Source organism: Adiantum capillus-veneris, chromosome 28 (genome assembly GCF_014529385.1).
Source record: "Adiantum capillus-veneris isolate H3 chromosome 28, ASM1452938v2, whole genome shotgun sequence".
NCBI lineage: Eukaryota > Viridiplantae > Streptophyta > Polypodiopsida > Polypodiales > Pteridaceae > Adiantum > Adiantum capillus-veneris.
In genome coordinates this window covers 32432288-32449837 of record NC_140958.1, presented here as the reverse complement: position 1 = coordinate 32449837, position 17550 = coordinate 32432288, and the positions used below count along the sequence as shown (strand labels likewise).

Sequence of the window (17550 nt, the reverse complement as noted above, 5' to 3'; positions counted from 1 at the left end):
ATGCATCCAATTGAGCCCATATTTCAATCAGAGCATGTATTTAGTATATACTTCAAGCCTGAAATGCCAAGTTTGCAAAAAGTTGGAGAAATTACTCAGCTATAAATAATCGCGATTATTTACTTTGGTTGCAAATTTCTGTTTGAGCTTGACATTTTTGTTCCTTGCATGTTTTTATGCATCTATGCTTATTCAAAAATTGATTTGAAGCAAATTGGACTAAAATTGTCAGCATTTCAGACTAAAGGACACTTCAGAGAAAAATCCGACAAATCTGCTAACTTTGACACTCTATTCACTGAAAAGGAGCCATGCAAGCAGCAGACAGGGCCAAGAAGAAGCTCAACTAGAAAGAAAAGTTGCAGGAGCTACCCGCATACCAACTGGATACAGATGTTGTCAAAGCCGCCAAGGCAGCCTATCTTTCAAAAGAACAGCTCAAAGAGCATCACACCATAGTGTTCACCGCCGGCAGATTCAAGAGTGAAGAGGGACATCAGGTAGAGTTGTAATTCCTACCAAAAGAAGTGTATGATGTCGCCGCTAAGCCTGAGACCAAAGAAGCCAACCGCAGGCTAAGACTCATAGATTTCTATGAACAAGGAAATATTACTTACCTGGGTGCACCAAGAGGTATTGACAAGAAATTCATACCATGCCATCGGCATGGCCGACAACCTACCACCTACCCCAGACCAAAACACTTGGATAGTGTCAGCTTAACCATCTTCTTGAGCTACAAGATCGACCAAGATATCCTACAAATCTGATGAAGAAGTGGTTGAAAGCTCGCTGGAAAGTCACGGCAGTGAAAGCTCGAATAATGAAGAAAAGAGAGCACGAAGGGAGGAAATGAAGAGGAAAGCCGTGGCAGCATACCAAGAAGAGCCTGTGCAAAAGCAAGCCCGGTTTTAAAGAGAGAAACACGCATACCAACACAGACGACAAGCACAAGGAAAGGACCCCAAAAAAATGGGTTCCTAGTGGACTTAAGGGACCAAGGACCAAGCATCACACCTGGAAGCAAGCTGAAGAACTTGCTGAAGTACTGGAGCGGATGTACCAAGAAGCAGAAGCTTCAAAGCTAAAGGAAGCTGAAGAAGCGGCAAATACGGCAAAAGAGGCGGAAGAACATCAAGAGCATGCAGAAGAGACCACTGCACAAGGAGAAGCACAACATGCCCAAGGTGACGTGTCTCCCCGCATCTCTTCTTCTGTCTCTGAACACCAAGATGAACCAATGCCGAGCCCACCACCATCACCGGCAGTTAAAGACACAAAAAATGAGCCAACGAAAGAAGCAAAAGTTGAACATTAAAAGGCAGATGAATCTGCACAAGAACCAGAACACAAAGAGGCAGCTGAATTTACACAACGAGCAGTTGGATCAACTCAAGAGCAGCCAATAGAGAAAGAGTTAGAGACAGAAAAGGCAGCAAGTCTTGCAACGAAAGAGGACACCACAGAGTTTGAGCAGCCAAAGGAGCAAAAGGGAGAGGAACCACCCTCTACCGCAGCACAGCAAGAGAAGGCCGAGGCACCACCCTCTACCTCCACGAAAAAAGAACAGCCACAACCACAAGAACAACAGCAGCCAACCGTCCTGACACAACCAACAGACACCCTTGAGGCTGTAGAAACATCAAGACAGCTGACATGCAATGAAGACTGGCAATCGAGTGACGAAGTCATCCTGCAGGTTAACAAATATGCTAAGAAAATGCAGGAGATGACAGAAAGGCTTCGCTTAGCAACACTTGGCCATAGTCCATGGGCCAAAGAGTTAGAGATGGTGATTGATGCACTCCAAGGGAAGTTAGACGATAGACTTAATGTCATCACCGATCTGTAAAGGCAAGTGCAGGAGCTCAGAGCAGAATCTGAACAACATCAGCTCGCTAGATATAAGCAACAAAAAGAAATGGAGGAGCTGGGTGAGTTGCTTACCAAGCTGTCAGATGCATGCAAAGACAAGAATGATCAGTTGACGGAAGTTACAAATGAACTTCTCACTACCACCCTATCAGCTCAAAAAATCCAGGTACAGTTAGATGTAGCCAATGCTTCTCTATAGTACTCAGAACAAAGAATCAATGATCAGGCGATATTATTGCATCAAATACGCGAAAATCCAGCGGTTGCCTCGATCAAAGGTACAGACGAGGTCTACAAGGAACTAGGAAAGAAAAATAAAGACCTCGAGCTGGAGCTGAAGTTAGAGCAATCTCAACGCAGAGACCTGGCCTTGATGCGGGTCCAAAGACAAGATGAACTACTAAAGGAGATAGTTGAACTCAAAAGAGTCAACCAGCTACTGAGAGAGGGAAGGTCGGAAATGCAAGAAGAGGTAGGCACTTAGGAGCAACCTCAGATAGAGATACCCTCAGTATCATTTGCTGAAATGGAGACACAGTCCATAGTAGAGTTGAGTAGCGAGGAAGAGTTTCAGGTACCCATCACAGAAGAAGACACAGTGCCCATGGTCTAGCTCTCAAAGGGCTGAAGAAGATGCACTAAAAGAAAAAGCTACACAAGAGGTAGATGAGCAGTGGAAGGTAGCAATGGATTGGGAGCTGAGAGTACTTCATTTTGTCAATGTCACACAACTCACTCCCAATCAAATAAATGCACAATGGCACCAACAGTCCCTGTCCTACCCTCTGATTAAACTTGAGTTGCTACAGGTAAAAGAAAGGCATTACAGAGACATGCAAGTCACGGGCGTAGATAAAGACCACCCGAAGTGGAGGTTGAGCTGGTTGAACAAAACCCCAAGATACTTGATTCTGTTCACGAGAGCACCTGCGGCCCTGCAAAAAGATCCGAATTTTTGTCCTGTATCAAGAGTAAGGACCTGGATAGCACATGAGACACTACTAAGAAGCGGCCAACTTGGCTGAATTACCCCAGATTTCCTGCTCCAAAAAAGGGACCAGCGAACGATCAAAGAATACATGGTGAAAACTCTAAAGGGTGCCATGTCATTCTTTAAAAGTCTACCAGATTTGTCATGTGCTATGCTATATAAGATATGCCGAATGCTGCTCACATGCATCAAAGCGTTCAATGAGCCAGAGCAAGCGGGCACCCCTTGGATGTCATTCCTCGAGGGTAACAAAGGTTTGTGCTATGATCTTAGTGGCCAACCTTCCAAAGAAGTCCTCTATGGCTTCTACGCCAGATGCATGTTTCTACCTTCTCACAATATGGTGGCGTTCGAGGAAGCATTCTACACGAGATTCTTCACCTGGCGAACGAAAATATTTGCACCAGTGATAAGCAACTTCACATCAACGTTTGTAAGCTACTCAGCGGTGGAGCTCAAAAATAGAGTAACTATGCAGTTTTTGCAACAAGTGACAAATAAAGAAAGAAAGATCAAATACCAAAAGGCACTAAGTGCGCTTAAAGACCGCTTTTCCAGTCACCAACCCGAAGACTACTTCAGCCCATAAAGTTGTGTCAAGGGATGACACAGACAAGGAGGGGGGAAATGTCAGTAGCAAGCTAGTACAGATACCATTTTTCGGAGTTCTCATTGTAAAGCACTTATAATTTTGATAAATCATGAATATTGTTACTCCTATTTTCTCGGATAAACTCTGTAATTAATGAGCCGAGACTACAAGCTTCCAGATTGTATCAACATGTCATTACCCATCTTTGGTAGAACTCTCAGATTATTAGTTTTGACCACCAAAAACCTTGGCTAAGGTATAAAAGCCAATTTTTGGAAGTTATTAAAAAGTTTTGGATAATGAAATACACAGTGTGAGCTAATGGCACTCACTCCTCTCCTTCTCGCGCTTCCTACTCCCTCCCCGGTTGTCACATTGCAGTCGTGTTTGTTGCATTGTAACCACAGATAAGAGCTCTAAGCATTGACGTAAACACATCACAGTAATTCGTAGTTTTTGGCATCGCCGACTTGCGGCCTAATTCATCATAAGTAGGAATTTACACTTTCAAATAAAAAACTAAGCATAGGCGGGGTATTGGGGTATCATTGCTAAGCATTTAGATGCATTCTAGGTCGAAAACGACTAGGTCAAAAATCCATTGTTGTTAATAATCGCGATTTTGAAACTTGACCTAAAGTGGGGTTTGAGACCATAAGTATGTGTGCTTAGGTCTTATAAACATGTCCTAGAAGTTTCATATGTTTGGATGTCATTTGATGCTGTAACGGATGTGATTTGTTTGTCGATGAACGATTGGCTTTTGGTGATTTTAGTCACTTGAGTGTAGCTTGAGTTAGATGCGATTTGTTAATTGTTTTCTGAGAGATTGAAAACCTCTTGTAGCCTCTATACACTAGTTGAGTCAGCTTCATCCCATGGATTGACAATTTAATCGTGGTTCTCGCTAATACTGCAATAAGATAGGATGGTGAGGTTAGACATGCGTCCCACACACTCTTTGTACGGCATAATGCATACAACAATGCTATGAATTTCTCAATGCAATTATTATTATGATGATTATTTATACGTCCTCTTTGATCGATTTGCAAACAATAAGACACATCTAATTTCAAATGCCACAAAGAATAATCAACTTCTAAACTGAACGATGTCAATTATTTGCAAAAAAACAAGAAAGCAATAATATCTATGATTAGTCATTTCATAAACTAATAATCTTTCATAATAGATAATGTAGTCTCTGTATAAACCAATGCATAAAATAATGCAATGAAATCTTCAATATAATCACACAATTGAGGACTACTTGTACCCAGTCAAGAATTGTAGCCCTCTTATGCAACCAATTCAATATATAAAAGCTATTTTCACCCAATTAAGGATTATAGCTCTTATATTGTGCAATGACAATGTATATCAACTCAAATCTATGATGGTGAAAAATGCAAGACTTCAAGGATCTTTATATGCTTAGTACACTAGTACAAGACATCCAACCCTTGACTATCGGCTCGTCATTTGCATATGCTCATCTTTGTGAGTGCACGAATGCGATGCGTGTACGGAGAGTGAGAAGGAGAGAGGGAATACGACACAGGGATGTGGGTGGAGCTCCCAAATCTCACTGTATGAGCACAATGTGAGAATGAGTGAGAGATCCTTATTCTTTGTATGTATAAAGAATAAGGAAATAAACGTGGACAGTTGGACAGTGGCCGACAGACACTGGCAAAGCACAGTGAGGCACACCGCCTTTACCTAACATTCTCCCACTAAATGTTGTGTGCCGATAAGTGGCGAGAAGACTAGCCTACAACTAGTATATACAAGAGGTGAGAGAAGACGGCTCTCAACCTATGTCCACTAGCTCACTCTGTAACCGCTCTAGTGTAGATGCAACATGCATATCACTGGCGCTAGAGCTACGATGAAACTTCTGATGCAGGTATTGAGTGACGGCATGTATGGCTCCACAATGCACAATGCCAATGTCAGTCATCGCATGACTGACAACTCCCACTGCAAATGCACCAACCGCATAAGCAAGATCAGGTCTCGAGACCAAAAGGTCAAACATGAGAGATCCAAAAGCCGACAAAACATGCACTATGTGTGTCAACCTATCCCTATCAGCAACCTCAGTGCCATATGCATCCTCATCAGGAACCACCTGACTATGCATCATCATGTCAGCATCGTCTGGCAAAGGCATCTGTACTGAGAATGACTGCAGAATTAAAAAATCAGTAGCACTGCAATCACACACAGCTGTTTGAAGGACACTGTCGCCTTCAAATGTATTAGACACATCATAGAACAATGCATTGGTCTCTGGCTCAGCTGATGTCACCTCAACTAATGACTGACCAAGTTGTGCATTCCCAGAGATACCACTGTCTATGTGAACGTCACCACAAGACAAATGCACAACCTGGTCTCCATACAGCACATCCGCAAAAGAGACCCGCCTCATATCTCGCTCCAAACATGACTACAAATACACAGAGACTACACTGCCTCATGTGTTAGAAATATGCAAAGGATATACCATACCACTTCTATCACCTATGGCTATCACCAGTGATCCCCTATGCATCTGAAATGACTGCTCTCTAAGCATTACACAATGTCCACTACTCTGCAACTAATGCACTAAAATGAGACTCTGACTGAGTCCTGTTACATAACATACATCTTGTAGCATAAGAAATACACCGCATACATCTCCAACACCCTCTATGTCATATGTTGAACCATCAGCAAACTACACACAACCAAGTCTCCCACTAGAGAAAGAGAAAAATAAATCACGACGTGGCGTTACGTGAAAAATTGGATGCTCGTCTAGTAGAATATGCATAGACAATGTGCTATCCCAAGACACAAAGTAGTCTGAAGGCAAGATAGACTCAAAAGTGACATGCCCATCACATGCATAATCTCTAGCATATGTCCTTATAGTAGCACCATGCATCTACCTCTTTCGCTGCCTCATACGCCTGAAGCAACGACGCCTAATATGTCCATTGTGGCCGCAACATGTCTGTCGGTCGCGATCGTGAGCGAGAACCGCCTCTAGCCTGAAGCGTCTCCATGTCCATGCCAAAACTATGGCAAACAATGCTCGAGACTCGAGATCACAAGACTCTCCCACCCAAGAGAAAACCACTGTCTCAAGCAAATAAGGTGAGCAAATGGTCAAGCTCACTAGCATCTTCAATAGGCATACATTTCTGGTAAAATTTTGACAGAGTCTGCTTTGTAAAACTAGAGCAAAAAACTCAACTGTAAAACGTAATGGAGACAACAACAAATGCCCAAATGGCCAATCTGAGAATGTACTCATCCACAATCACCTCTCTCACAAAGTCATACACTGAGCCAAACCGCTCTAGCCGGAGTATCACGCAACGGTGCCACAAATGACATTCATATGTGAGTAAAAAGTTGCTGCCAAAATGTGTCAATGAATAAACAATATGCCAGAAAACCATAGCATACACAACTCCTATTGCTGTCAAAGTGGGAATATATTGACCATTGTACCATCAGAGAGCAAACTGCGAATACGCATAAATCATGGCGAGAAATCTTGTAAAAAATTCTACAGAGTTTCCACTAGAAACTGAGCAAAAACTCAAAAAATCTCACCAAATACGCATGACAATAGACAGTGTCTCAGAAGAAAAATCCACAAATGGTCTACATGCAATGCCAAAAGCCTGGCAAACTCGCTCACTCCTAACCGAGTAGCTCTATGGACCTGTCCCAAAAACATTGCAAAACTATAAACCTACTACCCTGCGAGCTATGGCTAACTCAAAGTGTATCCGCATAATGCATACATAGCATGAAATTGCACAAAACCATGCTAAAAAAGCTCTTTGAAATACCCCACATAGTCAAATAGTGCGCATGAAACCGCATCTGGATGTGTAACGTTCCGAAAGTCACATCCCAAACTATCACTTGCATAAGCAAAAACAAGGTGAATTCTCTCTCAAATAGCACTAGAGTGTTCCATAAATAGCCAAAAATGCAAACCGCATCACTCTCTACACTGTAGGAATCAAACTGCAAAACCTCGATATGTCGAGATTGTTGAGAGGCTGCTACAAAAAATTCAGCACTTAGAATTTCAAAATTTTGATATGACAAGCGCATCCGGAACATGCCAAAACCTCAAGGTAGACTCTTGGATCACATGTAGCTGAGTCCGAGTGTGAGAGATATGCCAAAAACCTTTGTTTTGGTCCAAAAACGCAGCATAAACTTGTTGTTGTTGTACTTGCCGTAATTCAGAGAAAAATTTCAAAAATGAACATCACCATTGTGTTTAGAATGTGTCAAAACCCCAACCTAGACTCCTAGATCATATCCATCCGACTCCGTGTGACGGATATGCAAAACACATTGTTTCGGGAGCCAAAAACAGCAAAAACGAGCTGCAACACTTCTTGTTCCTTCTCTTTTTCTGCAAAATTCAGCAATGGCTTGCTACACAAACTCTATACAAGTTGAATAAACATGCCTAAGCTGAGATCTAACACCGTCGAGCTGTATCCACCTCCGCTAAGCTCAAGCCGCCATAGTCGAGCTTCGTCGCTTCCGTCTCGTCGGGAAGCCGTCGCACATGCGTCGCCAAAGCTCTGATACCAATCATGAGTGTGAGAATGTGATGCGTGTGCGGAGAGTGAGAAGGAGAGTGAGAATACGACATAGGGATGTGGGTGGAGCTCCCAAATCTCACTGTATGAGCACAATGTGAGAATGAGTTAGAGCTCCTTATTCTTTGTATGTATACAGAATAAGGAGATAAATGTGGGCAGCCACGGGCAAAGCACACTGGCACACTGAGGCACACCACCTTTACCTAACAATCTTCTCAAACCAATTACAGCCCTCATTTGGACCAATGGCTTCGCCGCAATGAGCATGACTCTCTAAATTTTCAATTGTTTTGGTTTCGTACCCTTATGTTCCGTAAAGGATTTAAATATTTTTAGAAGTGGTTACTGAATTAAGAATCATGACCAACCCAAAAAAAGGACTTGTGACTCTGTAACCTTAGGTCAATTAACAAGGAGATGATTGTACCCGGCACTCAGATACACTCCCCAAGGATTTGCCTAGTCAAAACACCACGATAAGCACGTATATAATTACGTGCATCGAGGTCTTTTATTTTCTCGGCTGGCCCGTCGGGCTATTACCCGGCGGGCTTGTCGAAAAAATAAAAAAATATTGATGGGACCCTCAGGGAATATGATTTTAACCAACGGGTTAACCGTTTCTATGGGTTGTTGCAAGTCATCATCAAAGTCACGTTAACAATTAACGTGATCACATGTTTTTCTTGTGTAATTCCTAGAGTTATTAACGTAATCACACAATCATGATCACGTCAATGGAATCCCCGGGCAGAGAGAGAGAGAGAGAGAGAGAGAGAGAGAGAGAGAGAGAGAGAGAGAGAGAGAGAGAGAGAGTACAAGGAACCATGTGCTATGATCCGCTACAAATTGAAAGGAGTGGAGGAAATTGAGGGACAAGGATTGCTTGTGATCCATGAGCTTTGATAGGAGTTGTGCCTTGGTGTCACGTCCCTCTTACAAAATGTCTCATAAGAGATACTCCACGGGCAAATTACTCTAGATTAGTGTAGAAAAGTTTTAACACAAGCACAAAAGAGATGAACAGATTGTTTTCAGCCTATAAGTGTTGTTGTATGTGAGTGTGTGCCCTCTCCACGAACAAAGCAACCATGGATTTGGCTAAGGAACCCAATAGACAAAATAGACCAAGATGTGCCTAAAATTCTTCTAGGGCACCAATTTCTTATGAGTGTCTAATGTACTCTCTTTCCCTAAGAACTAAAAGGAACCTTGAGCAAATAAAGATCACTAATCTTGAGAAAATACAACATTCATTCCATTGCACCTTACATTGGTATCAGAGCTTTGGAAGTGTTCTGCATTACTCAAGGAAAGAACCACAAGAACCACAAGAATATTTTTTGCTTGTTGCGATCGGATCGTGCACTTAGCGGCCAGCCCATCGACGTAAGGTGGGAAAAAGCAACCTTGGTGTGAGCGCAAGGCCTCCAAGGGGTGCGCCCGCCGCAGAAAAGGGTAGAACTTGGGTGAAGAGAAGATCCTTCTCCAACGCGATTTGCAAGCGAAAGAAACCCTCAAGAACCTCAAGATCCTCAAGAACCCAAGAACTCAAGAACCTCAAGACCCTCAAGAACCAAGTTCCTCGTGAACTTAAGATCCAAAGATCCTAGTGCATGGTCGTCACCCGAAGCGGCATGGATACTTCGCATTCAGGTGATGAGCATGAGAGAGGCGATGAAGGATTCTCCCTACCAGGAGATTTTTCCAACCCTCCCCCTTCGCCATCTACACCACGAGTTGTCCTCACTCCTATGGAGATGATGGTCAAGTCGATGTTGGACATGATGGCACAACAACAAGAAACGAATCGAGTTGCATTGGCACAACTCACAAGAAAAGCAGAAGAACAAGCAACAAAGGACCGTGCACAAGAATCCAAGGACCGCGAGCGCGATGAAAGAAACGCCACACTTGCCGCAAAACAAGAAGAAAATCACCTTGCTCAGGACCGTGAGCGCCTGGCTCAGGCCGCAAAACAAGAAGAACATCGACTTGCTTTCGAACGCGAGCGCAATGAACGAGAGGCTCAAAGGGAGATTCGTCATCAATAATTTATTTCCCACATCCTAGCCTCGAAGACCGAACCACCCAAAGATCGTGGAAGTTCGTCAAGTGGCGCAAGCCACGACGCGGATTCCAACCATCCAGTTACAGAAAAGTTGACTTCCAGTAAGTATGACGGCGGTAAGATGGATGCTAAAGTTACTCATTCTTGGTTGCATCAATTTAATGCTTATTTTGCGACAACTAAGAAGACTTGAAATAGCAAAGTTTTGACGGCAGCTATGTACCTTGCCGGTGATGCCATCAATTGGTACCATGCATGGCAAGAGGCACAGCTAGCCGCGCACCTAGAGGCAGCCGACGATTTCACGCCCCTCTCCTTTAGTTGGGCTGATTTCCAAGACAAGCTCAAGGCGCGGTTTATGCCACCTCAGTACCTGGCATGATTGAAGGACGATTGGCGTGCTCTTAAGCAAAATGGTATTCCGGTTATGTGTTTTTCTAATCGTGTTTTGCAGCTAGGTACCCAATTACTCATGTTAGATGATGAGCGCAAAGAGGCTTTTCTCTTTGGATTGGATGAGTATATCAAGTAAGATGTCGAGGTATTCGATCCAATCGATCTCAACAAAGCGGTAGCGATTGCTCTCGCACAGGAGATGAAGCACAACAAGGGAAAGCCTAAGGAGAACAAGACTTCCACAAGAACCTCACAAACTTCTCAGAACCCGCAGAACGGTAAGAATGATAACTCCTCTAACCAATCTTCCAACAGTCTCTCATCAAAGAATTCTTCTAATGAATCTAAGGGTAAGGCTAACACAACTGCTAAACCTAAGCTTACTCCAGATAAAAAGGTAGCACAAGGAATTGTAGGAGGATACATCACTTCGGAAGAACAAAGCACTTATTCTAAGGAAGGTCGTTGTTTTCATTGTCACATTAATGGTCACATAAAACGAACATGTCCTAAGCTTGAATCAAATGAATCTAAAGAACCCACAGCACCCACTACATCTGTCAATGCAATGAATGATAACACGATTGTGTCCAAAGTTTCTCAGGACCCTCCCATTGATGATTCTCTCATTAAATGTTATGGTCGTACGTTGGGGCACCGTTTTGTCATATTGTTTGACCCAGGTAGTATGCATGATGTGATCAATCCCTCTCTTGTTGAGAGAGCCCGCCTCGAAGTAAGTCCGAGATCTCCTATCAAGGTCTCTGGCTTTCGTACTGGTATGGACGCTCTCATCACGAAGGAGTGCCTTGATGTGTTGTTTTTAATTCAACAGACTGGCTTCACTAGAAGATTTGTTGTTTCTCCTCTCTCAGGATGTGATATGATTTTAGGCATGAAATGGTTTCGTGAAATAAACCCTCTCGTTGATTGGGAGGATAACACTTTAACTCTCAATGCCAAAAGTGATTCTCCTACTATCTTTCATGGAGTGGACATTGTTCCTTCTCCATCTCTCATTGCTAATATGCAAGACAAGGTTGAAAGGATTCGGGACAAGGAGATTCTCTTAATCTCTTTTTCTCCATAGCATGATACACAGGATTTGCATGATTATGAGAAGCAGGATGATTTGGATGATAAAGATAAGCATGATGATTTGAACGATAATGATTTACATGATGATTTGGATGAAAAGACAAGCATGATGAATTGCATGAAGATGAAGTGATTGTTCACAAGAATGATGTGTTAGTTGAGGCTTTTTCTAGGGACGCTAACCTCGTTGTAGATTCGATCAATCACCAAGAATCGATCTTGGCTTTTGAGTCGAGGTTCGCAGATCCCCCACCAGAAGATTCGATAGATCCCAAAGAACCGATCTTGGCTCTCGAGCCTTGGTCCAAAGAACCCTCACAGGAAGTATTATGTGTTCGCATGATTGATACGCACGCATTGTTCGAGTGTTTCATTCGTGAAGGTTTCCTGTATTTTAGTCAGCATCGTTATGTGATCCCTTTTCCTAGGCAGGACATATTGTATGTTGAGCACGTTTCTCTCATGGATGAGCACGAATGTATGCGGATTGTTCATGAAAAGCTGAAAAGTTTGTATGTAAGGAAGTCACATTCCATGTCTCTTCCTTTGCATGACACAGTTTCTGAAAGATCACATGATAGTATGAGCACCAAACATGGGCATTTTCATTGTGATTTGCCATAGTTGATTGATCTCGATCAAACAAAAAAGATTCGACCTCATTGTTTGCATGTGTTTGATGAACGGTTTGTCACTCAGTCTCTATGTTCATCCACATTGCATACTCAGTCTTTAGAGAAGACAATATTTTTTTCCTTCACTTTGCATGGAATAGGTATGTTCATGGTTTTGTGTTGGAGATGGTTTCAAAAATTTTCAGCCATGGAGATTCTTGAAGACGAAAGAATCAGGATACTCGACGACAACATTTCTAAATTTTTACCTAGTAGTGCTTACTATAGGAGCTATTTTGGTTTAGAAATAAAAATACTACAATCGTGTGGGCTTTTACAACGTTTCTTATTGAGGCAACAAGGCCTGCCCAAAGAACATCAAAATATTGGATGCAAATCCACAATCTTACGACAACCCTTACGGATAAGGCTAAACCATGCTTGGTGTGTTCGACCTCTTCGCTTTTGCCAAAACGCATGGACGATCAACAAGCTTGGGCTTTTTTTTTTTTTTAAAGGTGTTTTGAGCATCAAACCTTTTGTACAAAACATTAAGGCACAGTGGCAAGGAAAGGGGCTGGGTTTACTCCCGTTTGGTCCTTCACCGTGGTTAGCAAAGGGGGGATGGTTCTATATATTTGGGACATTTGCTCCAGAGCACTAGAGCCTGCTGCTGCAGACGATGGCATTGAACCCCCGTGGGCTGTTGTATCCCATATGCTTATCTTTGGACTGAGCCCCTTGATGGCCTCTGCATTGATGCGCCCCATCTCTTGATACACCCCCCTGTCCAACAGCAAGAACTCGTGCACACTCTTGTAATCCCCATTCAACTCCTTCATCAGCTTCCCCAACAGCACACTCTTTGCCTCCGCCATCGCTATGATCCCCTCCGCCTCCTTTTGCGCCGCATACAGCTTCGCGTCCGCCCTCCTGATGATGGCATACGCCTCTGCATCCGCGGTTTGGCGTTGCGCGTCCGCCCCTCGCTCGCTCTGGTATGTGATGGCATCGGCCTCGCGTTGCTGCTCAAAGAGCTTTGCATCAGCAGCGCGCTGGCGTTGAACCAGTGCCGCCTGTGCTTCTTGCACTGTGGTCTCGTACTGAATGGTGGCTGGCACCACTTCATTCGCGCGGAGACGCTCTAATTCTGCTTGCGCCCGCCGGATTTCGAGCTCCCGTTGTAGCTCCGCATCTCGTATGGCAGCCACATTTGTGCTTTGTATCTTCGCAACCTCTACTTCTTGGGACCACAATGCAGATTTCTTGGCAAGCTCTGCATCTGCTTGAGCCATTTCAGCCTTCCTTGTGTTCTCAAAGATCTTGGTCTCTGCTTGAGTCTGCAGCTCTTGCTGCTTTGCCATCTGCGCTTGCTTGATTGAGAAGACCTTGGTTTCGGCCTCGACCCTTGCGGCGTTCTGCTGTGTAAGCCCTTGCCGCTCTTTGGCACCGACATCTCCCTTATACTTGGCTTCCGCGACCGCAACCTTGGCACTATTGGCAGCCTCTTGCTGTATCTTTTGGCCCAAGAAGGAGAAATACTCATGGCCAGGAACATCCACAAGCTGCTTGACGTTGGCATTATAGATGAGCAGCCCAAACTCATTGAGCTCCAATTGCACCTTCTGGAAAACCTCATGCTTGAACTCTTTGGTGCCTTTGAAGATCTCCTCCATGGTCATGGCAGCAGCGAGGACGCGCGTCTCGCCTTCAATGATGCCTTTGACAAGATCTTTGACATGGTTGGAGTGCTTGTCATGGGGGGCGACGAGGCGGGCGTATTTGATGAGGGCGTCCTGGTTCTCGGCTTTGGGGCCGACGGTGAAGACGGCGGGGAGGACGAAGGGGAGCTTTTCGGCGCTCATGGCTTGGACGTCGAAGTCGTAGTTGACGGGCATGAGGTCGATGTTGGTGCATTTTTGGCCAGGGAGGATCCAGGCTTTCTTGGCGAGCTTGATGTCGGAGATGCCCCAGCCAGTGATGGCCAGGAATTGGGAGGCACCTGCGACCTTCCACATAGTTAGGAAAGAAATGAGCAGCAGTGAGTGAGTGAGCAGCAGAGAGAGAGAGAGAGAGAGAGAGAGAGAGAGCTTGAGCTTCAGGAATCGAATCAGGGTATTGTACAATGTAGATAGGGCTAATACTGCATTGTGCACCTTTGCATGCAAGAGCTTTTTGTAGGTAAGTCTGCGTCACCCTAATTTGACTTGACAATTAGGCTTTCTGTTTTAAGGATTATTTTATACACACCCTAGGTCGAAGGCTCCATATTCATCATCAGAATCTCCACTTATTTTGTAGAACTCCATGGCAGGACTTGGGAGTACGCGGCTTCTGAAAAGTCAAAGTCTGCCAAGCGCGTTTCTCCTTCTCGCTTTAGACGAAAAATAATACCCCTGCAGGCTGCTTCTTGTTGGTTTTTGGATCAATATTGTAATAGCTTGTGCTAACTTTAGACTTTTAGCTTGCCTCGAAGAAAACCGCCAAATTTACACAAGTTTTAGTGTTAATACCGGCAAAAGCTTCAGATTTTTGACCTAAAAAGCGGTAGACTTCAAGTTTGCCCCGGTTAGGAAAATGTATTTTTCTAGCCCTGAAGTCTAGCATGCAATTAGGAAGGAAAGAATGTCAACACATGTGTAGGAGACATGGAGGGCACAGGCAAGGTTGTGCTCCTAATGCGGCTAGGGATTCAAGGTGTTCAGCTGGCGATTCTTCTTCAGAGCCATCAAGGCTGCTTTAAGACCATTCCCCCTTGAGTGTCCATTGTTTTAGGATTTGAATATAATGCCACGTTCATCCATTTTTCTAACACAAGCCATAAGGTGAAGGGGCCAATCTTGTGGCACCAAACTTGAGGAATTCTACGTTCAGCTGAAATCACTCGTAGAAAAAGCTTGCAGGTGACATTGTGCTCCATAATTTTGCCACTCCAACATGGAATTGATGCAAAAAAGTAGTATTGCATGTGAGGGCCACTAGAAGAGCAGGGTCAAACTAGTCTTACGATCACGGTAGCCAACCCATCGTTGTGATGCACTCTAAGGCCCCTGTCAGACTAGGGCACCCGCCCCTCTCTCTTCATGCTCGTGGGCACGCAAATGCAGTCACATGAGGATTTTCAAGAAAAAACCGTGCGTAGAAGGCAATCAGTCAGTGCTAGCCAGGTGATTGGGTATCCGCTTCCTGCGCTGACTGCCAGAGCTCGAGTCATGTAGTCTTGTTTCCCGCCTCGCCTTTTCGCAGATGGGCACCCGTACAAAAAAGTTGGTTGAGGGATGTTGCCCGCCCCTCTGACACGAGGTTCTGGCCATCTTTCGCTTAGGCAAATGGATGCGCGCCACCTCGGATTGGCCAACAATTGCTCGTCCCAATGTGACAGGGTCTTGAGATAGTTGTTGGGCGCTATATTATTGGGGTGCGCCATTCTACAGGGCCCCTTAGTATTTGGAAACATTGGTTCTTAGCATGATAAAGAGTTGGGCACATATACTAATGCATTAGCATGACTACTTATTTATTTATCTTTACCCCCTTGTCGTCAAGTCGCACTCGCCCTCAACTTACTCCGCACAGCCTCCCAAATTGGATTTTGCTACTATGTAGGGATTTACAGCTCCCAAAAAGCTACACCTATAATTAATCTCCGCACAGAGAGAGAGAGAGAGAGAGAGAGAGAGAGAGAGAGAGAGAGATCTCCCTCTCTTTTCAGGTCAATATGGCATTTCAATTCAATTCTTTCTCTCTCTACCCTCCTGCGAGAGAAAGAATTGAATTGAAATGCCATATTGACCTGAAAAGAGAGGGAGATCTCTCTCTCTCTCTCTCTCTCTCTCTCTCTCTCTCTCTCTCTCTCTCTCTCTCTCTCTCCAGGTCGTTCCAAGCAGGCTGCACTTGCATCCGCGATTTTGTGAACCTTGGTTGTTGTGCGACATAAAGGCAGAAGGCCATCTCCAACAACGGCAAACCCCCCCCCCGGGACCTCCTTGCTAGTGCTTGAAAAACTAACTATCTCTCTCTCTCTCTCTCTCTCTCTCTCTCTCTCTCTCTCTCTCTCTTCGCGCTCAGAGAGCATTGCCAGGGAGCTCAGCTGTCAACAGCCAGTCGCCTCTCTCTCTCTCTCTCTCTCTCTCTCTCTCTCTCTCTCTCTCTTTGTCTCTCTCTTTCCGAGCGCGCACGTGCAAGTAGTCCCTGTGACCTGTCTCTCTCTTTTCGAGAGCGCAAGTGCAGGCTACACTGAGTCTGCTCTCTCTCTCTCTCTCTCTCTCTCTCTCTCTCTCTCTCTCTCTCTCTCTCCGAGCGCGCACGTGCAAGCAGTCTCTGTGACCTATCTCTCTCTTTTCGAGAGCGCAGGTGCATTCTACACTGAATCTGCTCTCTCTCTCTCTCTCTCTCTCTCTCTCTCTCTCTCCGGTGTTCGGGAAAAATGTGCCTCAATTTAATATCGTGTCATTCTCAATTTCCAATATGCCGGTTCACGGCAAGGGAAAAAGGAGAAATTCCGCCCCATAATAGAGAAAAATAGTGTAAAAACCTGAAAAAGTAGCCTAATTTTCTAAAATTTCCTCTTAGTGCAAATGACAAACCCTACTTGACGGTGCCAGACAACCTCCAACAATGACACCCCCCCACCGGCCGGACCTCCTCACCAGTGCTCGATAAAAACTTTTTTCCAGAAACTTGGCAAACCTACACATGTGAAACCACAGAGGTAAATTGACAAAATTTGAAGGTTTTCTTACCTTCAAAATAAAAAATTTAGAGGTAAACTTCAAAATTTGTAGGTGGGACTACACTAAACCTAGGTTTTCTTCGAGCACTACTCCTCGCAATCTTTATAAGAGGGAATAAAGCACTCATAAAACTATAAAAGCAAGGGACACACGAAGAGAAAAGAAAAACAAAAACAAACAAACAAACTAACTAAATCACTTTGATTGCTTCGAAACAAAACTAGATAAAATAAAACATTATTAACTTCAAAATGTTTTCAGAAAAGGCATGTGTAAAATAAGTTGACGCAACTTACTTGGCTTAAAACAAGTACTCAACTTTAAGGCAAAAAAAAAAAAAAAAAGGATAAGACATCTTAAAAATTTAATCCTAGAAATCAAACTTCACACAACAACCTATTACGGAACACATTCTTAAGTCCTCAGGTAAGCTAAATATGAAATCGAAAAATGAATACTACTACAAACCTACGAAGAGCAAAGAACCAAACTTGACAATATGTGATCTCAACTTCACTCCTTGTCCAAACAGGAAGAATAAGA

The 17550-nt window shown here is 44.0% G+C and overlaps 1 protein-coding gene across 1 annotated transcript; it reads right to left on the bottom strand.

The window, feature by feature from the left end:
- Window positions 1–12603: 12603 nt before the first annotated feature.
- Window positions 12604–14614, bottom strand: LOC147420250 (flotillin-like protein 4). The gene has a single exon (XM_086504285.1). The coding sequence runs from the start codon at window positions 14290–14292 to the stop codon at window positions 12826–12828; it is 1467 nt and encodes a 488-aa protein (XP_086360411.1). The 5' UTR covers window positions 14293–14614; the 3' UTR covers window positions 12604–12825.
- Window positions 14615–17550: the final 2936 nt, after the last annotated feature.

Bases quoted from the DNA above. Each gene is read 5' to 3' on its own strand.
- LOC147420250 (XM_086504285.1), bottom strand. From the start codon at position 14,292: ATGTGGAAGGTCGCAGGTGCCTCCCAATTCCTGGCCATCACTGGCTGG.